Source organism: Bactrocera tryoni, chromosome 5 (assembly GCF_016617805.1).
Source record: "Bactrocera tryoni isolate S06 chromosome 5, CSIRO_BtryS06_freeze2, whole genome shotgun sequence".
In the NCBI taxonomy this organism is placed as follows: Eukaryota; Metazoa; Arthropoda; class Insecta; order Diptera; family Tephritidae; genus Bactrocera; species Bactrocera tryoni.
Genome location: NC_052503.1, coordinates 2,426,109 through 2,440,979, shown reverse-complemented (window position 1 = coordinate 2,440,979; position 14,871 = coordinate 2,426,109). Strand labels below are relative to the sequence as shown.

The 14,871-nt window shown below is 34.2% G+C and overlaps 1 protein-coding gene across 1 annotated transcript; it reads right to left on the bottom strand.

Moving 5' to 3' along the window:
* Positions 1–8,482: 8,482 nt before the first annotated feature.
* Positions 8,483–14,685, bottom strand: LOC120778673. Its single transcript, XM_040110607.1, has 3 exons — positions 14,533–14,685; positions 10,221–10,304; positions 8,483–10,006 (listed from the first exon to the last, which is right to left on the bottom strand). Exons 1-3 carry the CDS (start codon positions 14,576–14,578, stop codon positions 9,849–9,851), a joined length of 288 nt encoding a protein of 95 aa, XP_039966541.1. The 5' UTR covers positions 14,579–14,685; the 3' UTR covers positions 8,483–9,848.
* Positions 14,686–14,871: the final 186 nt, after the last annotated feature.

Sequence of the window (14,871 nt, the reverse complement as noted above, 5' to 3'; positions counted from 1 at the left end):
GGAATGGCAGCAGTGTCGTCGGTGGCACCAGTAGCAGCGGAATTCCGATCTCGACGGGCGATTCGGCGCGATAAATGTGCGATAGAGTTCGTTTGTCTGTTTGTTTGTTTTTGTAGTAAAAAATACGCATGTAAACTGATTTTATTTCATTTAACAGCTTATACTTTATCGCAAGGGTGAGTGCCTTTGTCTGTAGCGTTGCGTTTTTATAGCACAAGCATTGTTTCACTGAGTAGATTTTTGTTCCAGCGAACGTATTTTGTAAATATTTACATATACTTGCAAAGTACTTGAATTTCTCTTCAATTATTTACGGCTATAATTACTTTCGAATGCCGTACATACAATATACATACATATATATAAGCAAGAACACATGTTCGCCGGTTTGATGTCCCATTAATGACAAACGATACTTGACTTTGAAATAAATCAAAGCAAAAATTTTAAGTACAGTTTAAGTAGCGTTACCTGCCGTTAGGCGGTCAGTTGCTTGCACATCTTTATTTCAATTATTGCGACTCACTTATGTACTTTAATGCGCTAGAACAATTGATTTCAATTTTGTTGTTGTGCATTAAGTATTTATGCCGAAATTAGCAGACAATGTCAGTAAGAGCCATACATACATACTGCGCATAAAAAATTTAACCTAATTGTTGTATAAGCAAATTACATGACATCGAAATGAGGTTGAGATGCGCAAAAGTTATCCGCACATACACGTATACATATATGCTTTTAAATGTAAAATACAGTTTAATGGCATTACCATAGTGGCGTGCAAAGGATTCAGGTTGGTGAATACTTATATACATAAATAAATTGAAATCTCAATCACGTGGTGACAGTATATATATTTTTTATTATTAAAGAACACAAATACTAACAGAAAAAAGAAAAAAGCTAACTTCGGCTGAACCGAAGTTATTATAACCTCCACGAGAGCATTTGTTATAGCATAAACGGATTTGAAAAAAAAAAATTATTTTAATTTTGATCGGTTAGTGTGTATGACAGCTAAGTATATGTGATATTAGTCTCGTCTTTGAAAAGTTGGGCATATTTTCAGCTCGATATCCACAACACTAACGAATTATTTCGCATGTATACAGCCAGAGGGAAGTACATACATAAATATTTTACAGTTTTCCGACGATCCCTTCAGCGGGCTGTCTTACGAATGGGAACACGTTTTTATAGTCAAGTCGTTTTGATTTAGGCATCTAATATTGAGTATTCGAAAAAGTCTTTTCGTATTTTGTCAATTGATGTCTTTGCAGTCGTATATAAAAAAGTTACAGCTGTTCAAAAATTAGTGAAAATAATAAATAAATTCGCAATATATTGAAATTTTTGTATAAAAAAAGAAGAATGCCACGCAAGGCACCAATGAAATTTGTGAAGTTTACGGATACAAGGCTGTATCAGTTCGTGTAGCACAACAGTGGTTCGCTTGCTTCCGTTCTAGAAATTTCGAAAGTTCGATTTGCGCTGATGAAAGTTTTACACTGATGAAATAATGTCTCTAGCGGAAAAATGGTAAAAAGTGTTCGACCAAAACGCTACATATTTGTTTATTATATCTTAAGCTGCCTTTGAATTGTTGATTTATTAGCTGATTAGATCGATAGAAGTAAGTTATGACATACCATGTCAGAACGGAACGAGCCTATAAAAGCATATAAGAGTTGCTGTTTGTAAACAAAAAATACTCCACTAAAAGAAACGAAATGCATAATTTATTATGTTTAATTAGATCTTTCTTTAATTTGTTTGCTAATTCTGATTCAGAGAGTTCGAACGTAAGATTTCCTGTTTGTTCAATTTGGATGAAATTTTACCGCATTCTTATGGTAAAAAACACTTGCTATAAAACGCAGAAGAAAAATCATTTCACCTTCTCCCCGGACTCCAGCTCAAAGGTTTAAATTAGTGGGAAAGGTTGGCTCCAATTGTGGTCCTTAAAAGTTGAGATCACTATCAAAAGAAAATGAACAGGCTTTCCAAATTCTTCTTGTCTTGAAAATACTGAATTTTACTTATTTCGAAAATAAGGCCTTATGAATTAAGAAAAAGAGTTAAGTAAAATAATTTAATGTTTAAAATACACAATTTAAGTTACTCGACCTTTAAATTATGAAAAAAGAGATGGTGTTTCCTAACATACAACCACTACTTAGTAAAATACCTCCTATTCAAGCGCACTAAAGTTATCTCAACATTTTGAAAATGATCTATAATCGTTTAATTTCGAGTTAAGTGAAATAGAATTGATGACGTTATAGTAATATTATTATTGTTTTTAGTTGAGCACATATTTTATTCTATTTATTTTTCTCCAGTATGCTTAGTTAAGTTGCTTTGTATCGCGTACTATGATACAATAGATTTTAGTTAGTGCTAAACTGTTTGTTATTCTCAAAATTTGTTAGCAAAGTGTGAAGTTATCATCAAAACACATCTTTGATTACTTAAAATATTCATAGCAATTAAAATATGTTGTAAATATGTGTATAAGCCAACATCTGGAGATAGCAACAGCTAAACCACGTTCGTGCTTGTAGCGGAACATATGTATGCAAGTGACTTTACTTGTATATAATATGTACATGCATGTGTATGTATGTAGAATTTGAGTATTAATTTAATATAAAAGTGCTAAAAGTGTTTTCAATTCAAAAACAGCTCGTACTTCACTATGCAACATAAATACTATTATTTTTTTCAATATTTCTTTATTTATTGGATCTGTTTTTTTAGCCTAACAATAAGTTATAAAATTTTAAATCTGTTTAAAAACTAGACACGCTTAAGCACGTGGTTGAGCGGTTTTGGTAATATGTTGCTTTGCGTGTTTGATCCCAAGAATGTCCTGGAGCATCCAATGGGTTTGGATGATCTCGAAGTTTAAATATATATTTCATTCTGCCGTCCTTTACTTCTTTCTTTTCCATAGGAATACCTAGATCTTTATGGCTATTTTCATTACGCATGTACCAAGACGAACACGTGATTTTTCTCAGCATTTTCGATTTGAACCTTCGTATTATATCAATATTAGTTGCAAAGGTCGTACCATACATCCAAATCGGTTTTATGAACGCATTGTATAAAATCACTTTATTGCCTAGGCTAATTTTAGAGTGTTCGTTTATAAGCCAATTTAAAATTGCGGCTCTTATCTTCATGCAAGTTATTTTACTCGCTATATGCTTTCTCCACGTAAGTATTTTATCTTGGTGAATATCAAGATAAGTCCCTTCATTCGTTCGAGGTACTAAAACATTGTTCATTTTTACTGCGGGCTCATTCTTGGTCTTAGCGAAAATGTAAATTTAACTTTTATTAATTCATTTATACGCCAGTTGGCTAACCATTCTGCGACAGAACTTAAGTGCTCCATTAATATACTTGATGTTATAATGTGGCATTTGGTACGGCTAACTAAAGCTATTTCATCCGCAAAAGTTGAAGTCAACACGTTATTAGCTGTTGGAAGATCTGCTGTCTATATGATGTATAGTTTTATAGTTTTGGGCCTAAAACACTGCCCTGTGGTACACCAGCCCTTATCTGTCGTTCATCAGATAATAAATCTCCTACTTTAACCATAAATGCTTTATTATTTAAATAAGACATCAATATTTTATACAATTCTAGAGGTACAGTTTTTTTTAATCTTATATAAAGGGTCTTCATGCCACACCTTATCAAATGGCTGATCTACGAATATGGTCTACACAATTTTTCGATCGTTAAGCGTTTACGAGATTTGGTATTCATCGTCAGAAATCAACGAAAAAACAAAATTAAAAGCAAATAATCTTAGATTTTTTGACCAACCCTAATATACATACATACATATAGTTTGCTTTGACTTGAGTTCCCACCCAAACGTTCTGCATATACCGTTCGTCGAGAGAATTTGCATTGCTGTAAATATTTCCTATCGGATGCACAACAAACTCAAATACAGAAACTATTTAACGGTGTGGAAAAAATTGAGGAAGTACAAGGAAATTGACAAAAAGGCAAAACACGCGAGTAAACGTTACGTTGCATAGTGCAGAAGCTACGAAGCTATGGAATCAATGCAACATCTTACATTGATTCCATAGCCACCGCGAGCGCCGGACGCTGTTGACAGCTGAGGTTACTTTAATTTTTGTGAATGAAATATATATCGGATATTGCTTGTTATTTTTTAAAATATTTATTAAAATGTGCATGATGTATAAGATATTAGTTTTGTGAGGTCGGGGTTTAATTTTTTTATTTTTAATCATAATAAAAAATGTTGGTTAATGATTTTTTATAAAATCAATCTCTTTACCGAATTGAGCGAAAAAGTTGTCGACAATGTTTTGTTGAGCGTAAAAAAGTACGAAGTTTCCAAAAAGAATATATCTTTAAATATATACGTTGGTGGAGGTAATGGGAGAATGGGATTTATGGAATCTTAATGCAAATTTGAAATTCCGAGTACATGTTGCTGCTCAAATAGAATTCATGAGATATCTATTTCAAAATAGTCATAACTGTGAGTGTTTGCCAACAGAAGTTTATGTTTGAGGATGCCGGCTTGTGCTTAAGCTTACCATGCTTTATGTCTACATACATACATATGTATATGTGCATATTACATCGACCAAAAAGCAGTGCAGTGGTTATTAGGATACCTATCAACATATGTACAAGTGTAAACGATGACTTTTATTAACTTATGGATATTTGAATACATACATACTCTCAGCAGCTCCCATAACTCAGACAAATGCCCACTTGTTCGATATTAAGTTCAGCACTAGGCAAGACATGCATTTAATACGTACGTCTCTACAGGTTAAACTTAATGATAAGGGATATTGAGACAATCCTTGCGTAGGTAACGATTTCTGAGAGCACTGTGAACATATCACTACCAACAGTTCAAAATATGGAGTGGATTTTGAGGTGGTAGCATTATGCTCAGTGTACTTAAAGAAATTCTATAACTCATTACTGGAATCGCCGAAATTTATTTTCAATTTCGAAACTTTCAGAGTATTTTGTGCATATCAGCGCGGATTTTTATATGCTACTAGGAACACAAATTAGAAAGACTTTGTTCATAATTTAAAAATTCTCAATTTATTCTACTAAATCTATGTCGTCCCCCTCAAAGCAATCTCCCTTAGCACCAGTACACTAGTGCCAACGCTTTCTCTCAACCTCGAAACAGTTGTTAAAGTCAATTTTCAGAATAGCGTTCTATGCGCGTGGCGATTCACGTTTAATGACTTCAATTGACTCAAAACGCTTTCCCCGGAGCAGTCGTTCAAGCTTTCTGAATAGCCAGAAATCACACGAAGCTAAATCAAGCGAATACGGTGGTTGCAGCGCGATATTAGCTGAAAATTTGGAAAGTTGGCCGCCGTAGCCGTAAAGCAGCAACTCTCCCTAAACATTGAAACTCTTTCGATTTGCGGACAAAAATATATAATAGGTTGTCAAAAAAGTCTTGCGGTATTTTCGCTAGTTGGCACTGAAAGCGCGTAGTTCTAGTTTTATTCGTCGCATCGGGTCATGCTATACCTTTTTGGAAAGCTCATTTCACGCGCACGTGTTTGATTGATTGTCGTTTCTTTCAAGTCGTTCGTGAGTTATAGCGTCGCAAACATGGAGCAAAATAAGGAGAAAATACGACATATTTTACAGTACTTTTACGATAAAGGCAAGAATGCATCTCAAGCCACCAATAAAATTTGTGCAGTTTATGGACCCGATACAGTTTCCATTTCCACCGCACAACGATTGTTTCAACGTTTTCGTTCTGGTGTAGAGGTCGAAAGAGACCGGCATAGTAGCAGCCGTAGCATCGGTCCAGAGCTGGGCATGAGTCATCAAAAATTCATTTCAATTTGTTAAAAAAAAAATTCAATAAAAATACCGCAAGGCTTTTTTGACAACCCATTATATAAATGATCAGCAAGACGAGCTGAGTCGATTATCCGTCGTCTGTCCGTCTGTGTGTAACAGCTCAATTTAAAAGTCCCGGGCTTAACATAGTAAAACACATATTTTCAGCAGAATTCGTTTTTTTGTATTCGGAAGCAATTCGAAGCCCAATTCATGGATTTTTGTCATCGTTTTCACTGGTTTCTGCCACGGCGCATTGTTTTGGTGAAACATCAGTTTTTTTTCAAATGGTGACGTTTTTCGGCGATGTCTATATAATAGTTGCTGTTGAGGGTCCTTACTTTTTCAGGGAAGTCAATAAAAATTATTCCATGCAGAGGCCATAACCTTGCCATCCAACTTTTACATTTTTCCACGTTTTGGAGCGGGTTCATAATGTGAAGTTCACTGCGATGACTGCCGATTGAACTTCGTAGAGAAATTATGGAGCCATGTCTCATCCATTGTCACATATTTAATACGCTTTAACATCTCCAAAACTCCTCCGAATGAGTGAGCTTGCATGGCCCTCACTTTGCACAGAGTTTCCTTGTACCCAAATATTCGTGAATGATATACTGTACACGTTCTGTTGACATCTTTGGAGTGCCTGCTATTTCGAATAACTTCACTTTACGGTGATCCAAAATTATTTTGTCGACGTTTTTGATGTTCTCGTCGGTAACAACCTCTTTTGGGCGTTCACTGCGTTCACCGTTTTCTGTGTTCATTTCACTACGGTTGATTTTGCTTGTCCAGAGGCTCGCCATCAAACCAAGTTCTTGCTTCAACTGTACTTTTCCCCTTTAAAAAGCAATAATTGAACAACACGCACTTCGTTTTGTCCAATTTCTTCCCAATACCAAAAGTTGCTTCACACAAAATAATATAATTCACGAACTAATGACCCGAAAGCAGTAAAATTTACACACGACCCTTTTGAAGGCTAGGCCTAACTACAAATGATATAAAATTAATTCTTATATCGATATCTGCCAGGCCATGACTTTTTCTGTTATATATAGTACACGAATTAGTCCCTCAGTTTTTGACATATCAATCAAAAATTTTACACAAGTGCTTTTCTACCCAAGACGAGATATATTCACACAATTCGATATGAGTAATTGCCTTCGGCAATGGCATAATCTCCGAAAAAATTATTCAGTTCGGACCACTAAAGCATAAAGCTGCCATACAAACTGAACAATTAAGGCCTTTTATGGAAACTTTTTTTTATTTGGGAAGGCTTTGAAAGATGCGGTGCAAGCGAAGTTAATGTCTTTTTGATGTGGCAATGATGGTGATTAACCAAATGAAACAAACATTTCTTAACAAATTTTTTTTATTCGAAATAAAATTCTTGTATTAAAAGAAACTTTGAATCCAATTCAAATGCATTTGCACATGGTAAAAGGCTAGGAGCTTTCACAAAAATAGCTTGTATACTTTTAGGCGCACATTAGAAACTTTAATATCATAAGTTGGAAACAGCGTCTTAGATTTCATTTGTACTGTACCGGATATAAACCGTGCAATGTAGCAATGTTCAAATACTATATTAAAGTGAATTATACGGTTATATTACTGAATGTTATTTTCTGCCACAATTTTTCTCTCCTTATAATATTATATGAAACCGACAATTTCGATATATGAGTATTAAGCAATACTAAAAGCGTCTAACGAAGCAGCGAAATAAAAATTGCAATTTGTTTGAATGTTAGTGTCATTTGCTTTGAAGTTTGTTTGCTATTTAGCAAAATTCCAAATAATAGTTTAGGCCCTGTCATGTGTACAGTTGTGTTAAAAACTAAACTCACGAAATTAAGTGACAAGTGTTCGCAAAAAAATAATAATAATTTTAAGTGAAAATAAAAGTCAATTTTTTATTTGTCGAGTGCAAAGTGGTAAAGTAGAAAAGTGGAAAAACAAAGTGTTTTATAAAATCATTGGCCTGTGCTCTAAATTGCTTGTCAAACACATAACCACAATTATACAAACGTATATGGTGCATATAAGTTAGTTTTATTTGCTTTGTTTTCCATTTAATCTGTCGTCTATTGAATTTGCTGAAATACCAATCCAAATGCTACAAAAACATTTACTGCCAAATGCCAATGCAAACAAAGAAAGTATTGAATTGAAAATATAAAATTCATTGAATCGCATAAAATGGAAAATACAATAGCAGATTAAAGCGAATTACTGTTGTATTAGCAAGGATTGCTTAAATATACATTTGAATTTTATAAAATCGGTGCTTTCCCCGATTAACATATTAAAGTGTTAAATACAAAATTTTCTTAATAAGAATAACTATTTTTAACTGACTTACAATTTTTAAGAAGACGGCAACTCTCTTTCCAAAATTATATATGATTTTTTTTGAAATCTAAAAAACTTATATTTTAAAAAAAAAATTCATACAAACTTATTATTTTTATTTTCTTGAATTACATTTTTTAAACATGTGGCAACTCTCCTTTTCCCAGTAATATATTTTATATTACATTCTTCACAAAAATACCACCAGCAGAAATATTATTACATTTCCATTTTTATTTTACTTTTCGAGCTGTAGCTTGATTAATATTTGTGAACAGTTATCCAATCTTTATAATTTACATTGTTTCTATATCTTAAATTTTTTTACTCAAATTTAACGAACAAATGGCAACCTTCTTCCACTTTTATTTCAAAATTCATTTGATGCTTACTAAACGGCTCCAAAACCTCAAACTAATTTATTTACTTTGTTAGCAAAGCCATTAGTTAGTTGGTAATGATATATTTTTTCCTTTGTTGCCATTCTTTTGCCAGAACTCGTACGCATGCCCACATGCGTCCTGCCGTACATTCACTCTATTTTGCACGAGCGTATAGAAAGTATTGTTCAATTTTGACCAAAATACAATGAACTGAGTTGTGTTGTTTTGAAAGGTTTCGAAACATTTATTAATTAAACTGCAAGTGTTGGAAAAGGCAAAAGGCTACATAGAGAGAGCAGAGCATTAAGCGAATAGTGCCCAAAAGAAGCAGCGTTCAGCTCAGCTGTACTGCAACATGCAGTAGCTACATTTATCAGGGGTTGCAGCAAAAATAAAGTTTTTAATTAACAAAAAACAAATTAAGAAAAAATAAATGAAAAACAAAGCGGAGTAAGAAAAACCAAACTGAAGTGAAAATTATAATGTAGCGGTAAGTGTTGGGGAAAAATTGCGAAAGTTGCATCGAGATAAGCAGAGTAAAGCTACAAAAGGTTCGGGAAGAAAAGGGCAAACTTTGCGGAAGCAGGAAAAGCGGAGACATAGATGTTGAGGAGAGGAAAACCGGAATGTGCATAAGCGTGTATTTAGTGTGGTCTTAAAGCAATAGCTTGCAACTGATAGAACGAAAATTGAGCAGGGACGCACAGCATTTTTTAAAATGTAACTTTGTTAAGTGAAAATATTGAGACACTTCAAAAATATGGGCCACGTGCTGTAGTCAATAAATTGATGGCAATTAAGAAAGCTTACCACTAAGAAAAAGGCATCGATTAGTGCGATTATGATCGTTTATTAGGATTTTGTGAAAAAAGAAAAAGCAATCGAAATGTGTGCACTTGAGCTAGAGTTTTCTTTGCTGCGATAGTAATGGATATTTGGTTGACTATTGCTATTGCCATTATCTGTTATTAATTACAAAAAATAGTGTTGTTGTAATGCTAAAGATATGCACTAGAAATATATCAGGTCGTTTGCATCAGTCACTCGTTTGGCTGCGATGTTTTTCATATAAGTTTACAGTTTTTGTCTTCACATATGGCTTTGTGAGTTTTGTGTCCATATATTCATGTATGTGGTACAGTTTTCAATATTGCTACTGAACTTTTATTATTTTAACATTGGATTCGATATTTTTGGTTAAACTTCTTGTTGCTTCGCTGGCGTATACGTGTTGGTCTCTTGCGCTGGCTTGGCAAGTATCATACGATTCATGACTAAGTAGAGCGCACCGCCAAGTATGAGCTCGCCAATACCTATGAGGACAGCTAGCAGCCAGCCGGGTATAGCCATACCAGCTAAAAAGTAAAAAAAATGTTCATGTAAGTGAAATTATATGACAGAGCTAAGGGTAAATTAAAATATAATATATATACATATATAACAATAAAAAAGATCTCAAAAGTTTGTTAAATTTAGTTTAAATTTTTTTTGTTTTGAATAATTTAGATAGAAGAACGGCCAATTGTTGTACATATATTCAACCAAATCTTCATTTAATGCTTAACTTACTAAAGTAGCGGCGTGTCAGTGTCCTACGTCCGCGCATCACACGTCTGGTCGCCTCAGATTCCTGTGTACAGAAAGCAAGTAGAACTGAAAAAAATTAATAATTTAACGAAATGTGCTTTTCAAGTCTTAAATATTTTAATTAAAAAATTACACAAAAATTTATATAATTTTGATTTCGATCATAAACATTAAATAGTAAAAAAAATTAAGTTTAGTAAATAATTTCTCCAAAAACTTCAGGTTGAGAAATTATCAAATTCGATCGGGACTACATCTTCAAGTGCCTTAACATGAAATCTTAATTGGAGGTCATTTTCAAAGTAGACTCCGGAGCCAACACAAGCATGCCAACACGAATGAGATGGCCTTCGGTGCTTTCAGCGATTTTTTGTCTTTTTCGTTTTTGGCTCATTTTTAGAGTGCCGTTCGCCAGATTGTTGAACAGTTTAGTCATATTCATAAGCTCAAGTATCGTCGATAATAATGATGCGTTTGATGAATATAGGGTCCTCAGCTAGCATCTATTTTGTGACCACCGAGTAGAGGTCGTACGATTCATACCCAAAACATTAACCAAAACGTGCTGAGTCGATCCATAAAAAATGTTTAGATCCCTAGCTATCTCTTTGATGCCAACCTTGATATTTATATTGGAAACATAAACCTTCATAGAAAGCAAACTCGTTTAATTTTTTCTCCAGACAAACTTTTCAAGTCATATGAAAACAGCTGCGCAACACACCCCAATTGGCATATATAGATCAAACTTCACATGAATATAAAAAAGTTGTTTCGACCTTGAAAAAACTGCGCTCGCAGTCCGGGTCAAACTTAATTAGAATAACCTAACCTAAGAAAACCTTATATAAATTATCTGGCAACCCTTTGAAACTACATTTTCCTTTGGAAATACCTCCGCCTGTCCAAAAAGGTTACTTAGGGAATATAAGGTGTTCTTAGACCTTATATTATTCATGTAAATTTTGAATTAAGCGCTTACTTTTACTTCTATTATTTCCTTCGATGTTATTCGTAGGGTAATTGTCTTAACTTTAGAACCGTGATGGATTGTATGAAATTGCATTTGATTGGAAAAATTTATTTGAACAAGGAACGACTTTTCGTAGAAAATAAATTATTCTAGAAATAAATGTTTGGATTCACCCTTATTTCTAAGCACAAATACTCCGTGAATTGCCAAATTTTAATTCTGACTTTGTCGGAAATATAATAAAATTTTAAATTGAATTTTAAACTGAAGGTTGTCTTGAACGTTTAGAGCATATATTTGTATGTCCGTGTAGAGCAATTTTCTAAAGTTCTCAAAAAATGTTTGAAATGTTTTCGAGCCTGTACACTTGTAATTGAAATTGCAGCAGTCACTTTGATTGAAAAGTATTCGCAAGCATGTATACCCTGCAACTGCCAGAATGCAATGCTAATATTTTATATCTGAGTTACCTAATCCGAGTGAAATATTGTGAAATTCTGAAAATTCATTACCGCCTGCAACTAAAATGCAGGTTCTGACACTGGCTGAGCTTGTAAAGAATGCCTCTATTCCAGCAGCACTTTTAACATTAAAATAACAAATAAACGTGCTCACAGCCATACGAACATGTGTAAATCACGCAGACTGGACAGACACATGTATGCCGTTCGTCAGTGCATTAATGTCGATGAAGCGCACCGGAAAAAATCTGCATAAAAATCCATTACTTACGCAATACGGGGAAACAGGTAAAAAAGCAAAAGCAAAAGCAACAATGGCCTAAAGTAAACCTCGTGCGAACGGTAGTAAACACACAAGAAACAAACATCGAAAAAGAACGACGAAAAATGTAGCGGAACTCGATAAATAAAAGCCATTTTTTGACCCTACAAAAAGTGCAGTAAAAGGCAAAAAACAGTTCATCATCATCAGTGTCACTATCAACGTCGGACTCTCGCGTACCTCCAGCATCCGCTGCAGCATTGTATAACCCACAACACTGCAGTTACGTGAAATATAACAACAATGCTGCCACAGTGTTCAAGCAAAGCGAAATAAAAACTTAAATAAAAAAAAAAATATGGTGCGGTGGCTGGTCGCTGGAAATGGTGCGGGTTCAGGTGCACACGCGTTGGCGACGCCCATAAAAATTGGCTAACCTCCGGTGTTGGACAACGCCCTGCCAGCGAGCGGTGCACCTGTGCCAACTGGAGAATAGTTCCCTTTTTTACCTGTTCTTTGTCAGTGTTTGCGTTGCATAATTCCATTTTGTTATTCTATGCGAGCGTGTGTAAGCGGCTGTTTCGATTTAATTTATGTAAAAACTAAACATTCTTGCTCCAACTGTTGCTATTGTTGCTCCAATCACATCCCTAACACTTTAAGCCTTTTCCCATAAATTTGTTCATACTTATGCTCCACCCTTTCGTGACAGGTTTGTGTATTTTGAGCTTCTGCTTCGAAATAAATGCCGATTATATATGGAAATCTGATAATAGTTGCATTCGCTGCAAGTAACGGAAATTGCGAGTATGCTATTTTTTCGAACTAGCATAGGGTTTTAAGTATTTATAAACACTAGTCTTTTTCACGCTTTTGAAAGCTTTTATGTATTTTTTACTTGATATCCATCATTTCCAAAAATTCGGTTTTTACTCTTCTAAGTCGGGCCATGAATCAAAAACAGATGACATTATTCAAAATATCCAAATACTAACGTTTAAAATTTCGTTTTCTGGTCAAAGCAGGTTTAGCGGAGAGAACCTAGAATGAGGCGACAATTTTAGATTGTATCTACTACGGACTTAAGTTACAAAGCACATGAAAGAAAAGAAAAGAAAGCGAAAGTTATTTGTCAGCCACTTTGCGAGCTTTATGGGACTCTTTCAGACAATTTCTCATTTTTAGAACAATAATATCCCCTCCCGCAAGCATCATATGAGGCAATTAAGGTGTCAGAAGCCAATAATAAATTGTTAGCTGAACTTATTTGATTCGCAAATTTGAAATGGAATCAGGACTACGAAAGCTTGCAGAAGTGTTTTGGGTATAATATTTTATCACAACCGAAATATTTGAGTGCAACAGTGCGCTTAGAAGGTCGTATCGAAAGCCTGCCTAATATCGAGTCATCATAAAAAACAGTGGTTGGAAATCGACGCGTTGACATCAGGCAGACACCTGAGGATCAACGTTTTTTATGCATCCACTTAATATATGTATGTATTTTGGTAAATGTTTTGGATATTATTCGTATCCAATGCTGCACTCGTACTATAAAATATATAATTCTACCATGATTGTAGCTGACTTGAAAGTAGTATCACCACTTTACATATAATAATTGAAAATTACAGGAATAAATTATGACTGATTTTTATTTCTGATTGATTTTCAGTTCTTCAATAAACTCCTCTGATTAAATACGATTAGAAAAGTGAAGCTTTTGTAACGCTATCTTTACCACTCTTACAATATATTTCCATATTTAAGCAGCGATTTTTTATTTACCGTTATTTGGAAACTGGCATATAAAAAGCCACAGATAGCGTTAGAGTAAGAGTACTACTTCAATGTGGTATCCACTTATCCTATTTATTGAACAAACTAGCCATCTCATGTCGAGGGAAATTCAATATAATGGAAGAATTGTTTTATTCACAGCCAAGCCTCTTGTAACCAAAGCTAAATTACCTAAAGCATTTCTAAAATACAGAGGATTCTCAAAGGAGTGTTTTAACCAATAGCAGGGAGACTATTAAGCCTTAAATGTGAGGAAAACTTCTGTCACAAAGGCAACTATCCTAATTGCTAGTGACCTATTCATCAATTAAACAAAGATTTGACCTGAAATATTTCAGCCACTTCTTGCGGTATATTTTGCATTAATCATATTTTATTTTACTTTTGAGTAACACACACTACATTAGGATCTGTAACGATGACCTCATTTCGGAGGTATTCAAACACATTTATACTCGGGGTATAACTGTAATTCATTTGTGTTGAAAATTCTAGCATAACTTTCATTTATTCAGCAGTTAATGACTAACAATGACTGTATTTATGTGTTTTTGTGGTGTGAGTCATCTTTGTTTTGCTTATCTTTTGTAAATAAATACAAACAGCACTGATAAGCAAAGAAAAATGTTTGTAGAGTTTTACTTTTTTAGCGAGCAGGTGTAGAGAATTCTGAATCGAAGCATGTTACCAATATTGCGTAAATTTCATAAGAACAAAGATATGTACATATGTATGTATCACATACGAGTTTATGTAGGGCAAACACACAGAGAAACATAAAGTATAACTATTTTTTACCCAGAAAGATCACCAAATAAGTTGCACTTTTTTTCACTAAATGCATTTTGTAATGAATTCTTCAGAGCTGTAATTTAAAACTGAAATGAAAATATTTCGTTGCACTTATACAAAGCACGAGTCGTTCTAAAATTTAGTAAGATTTCTGTGATGGTCTTCGGTAAACTGAACGGATAGCACCAAGCGATAGGAAGACCTCTGCGTAAAAGTACGATAAGCGTTCCAGGCAAGCTTCGCAGTGGAAGTGATAAGATAAGACTTTATGAGTATTGGATATCTAGTGATGAAGGGGTACTATAAGCAAGCTTTTTACAGTGAGCTTTTTTGCTGCAACACAAC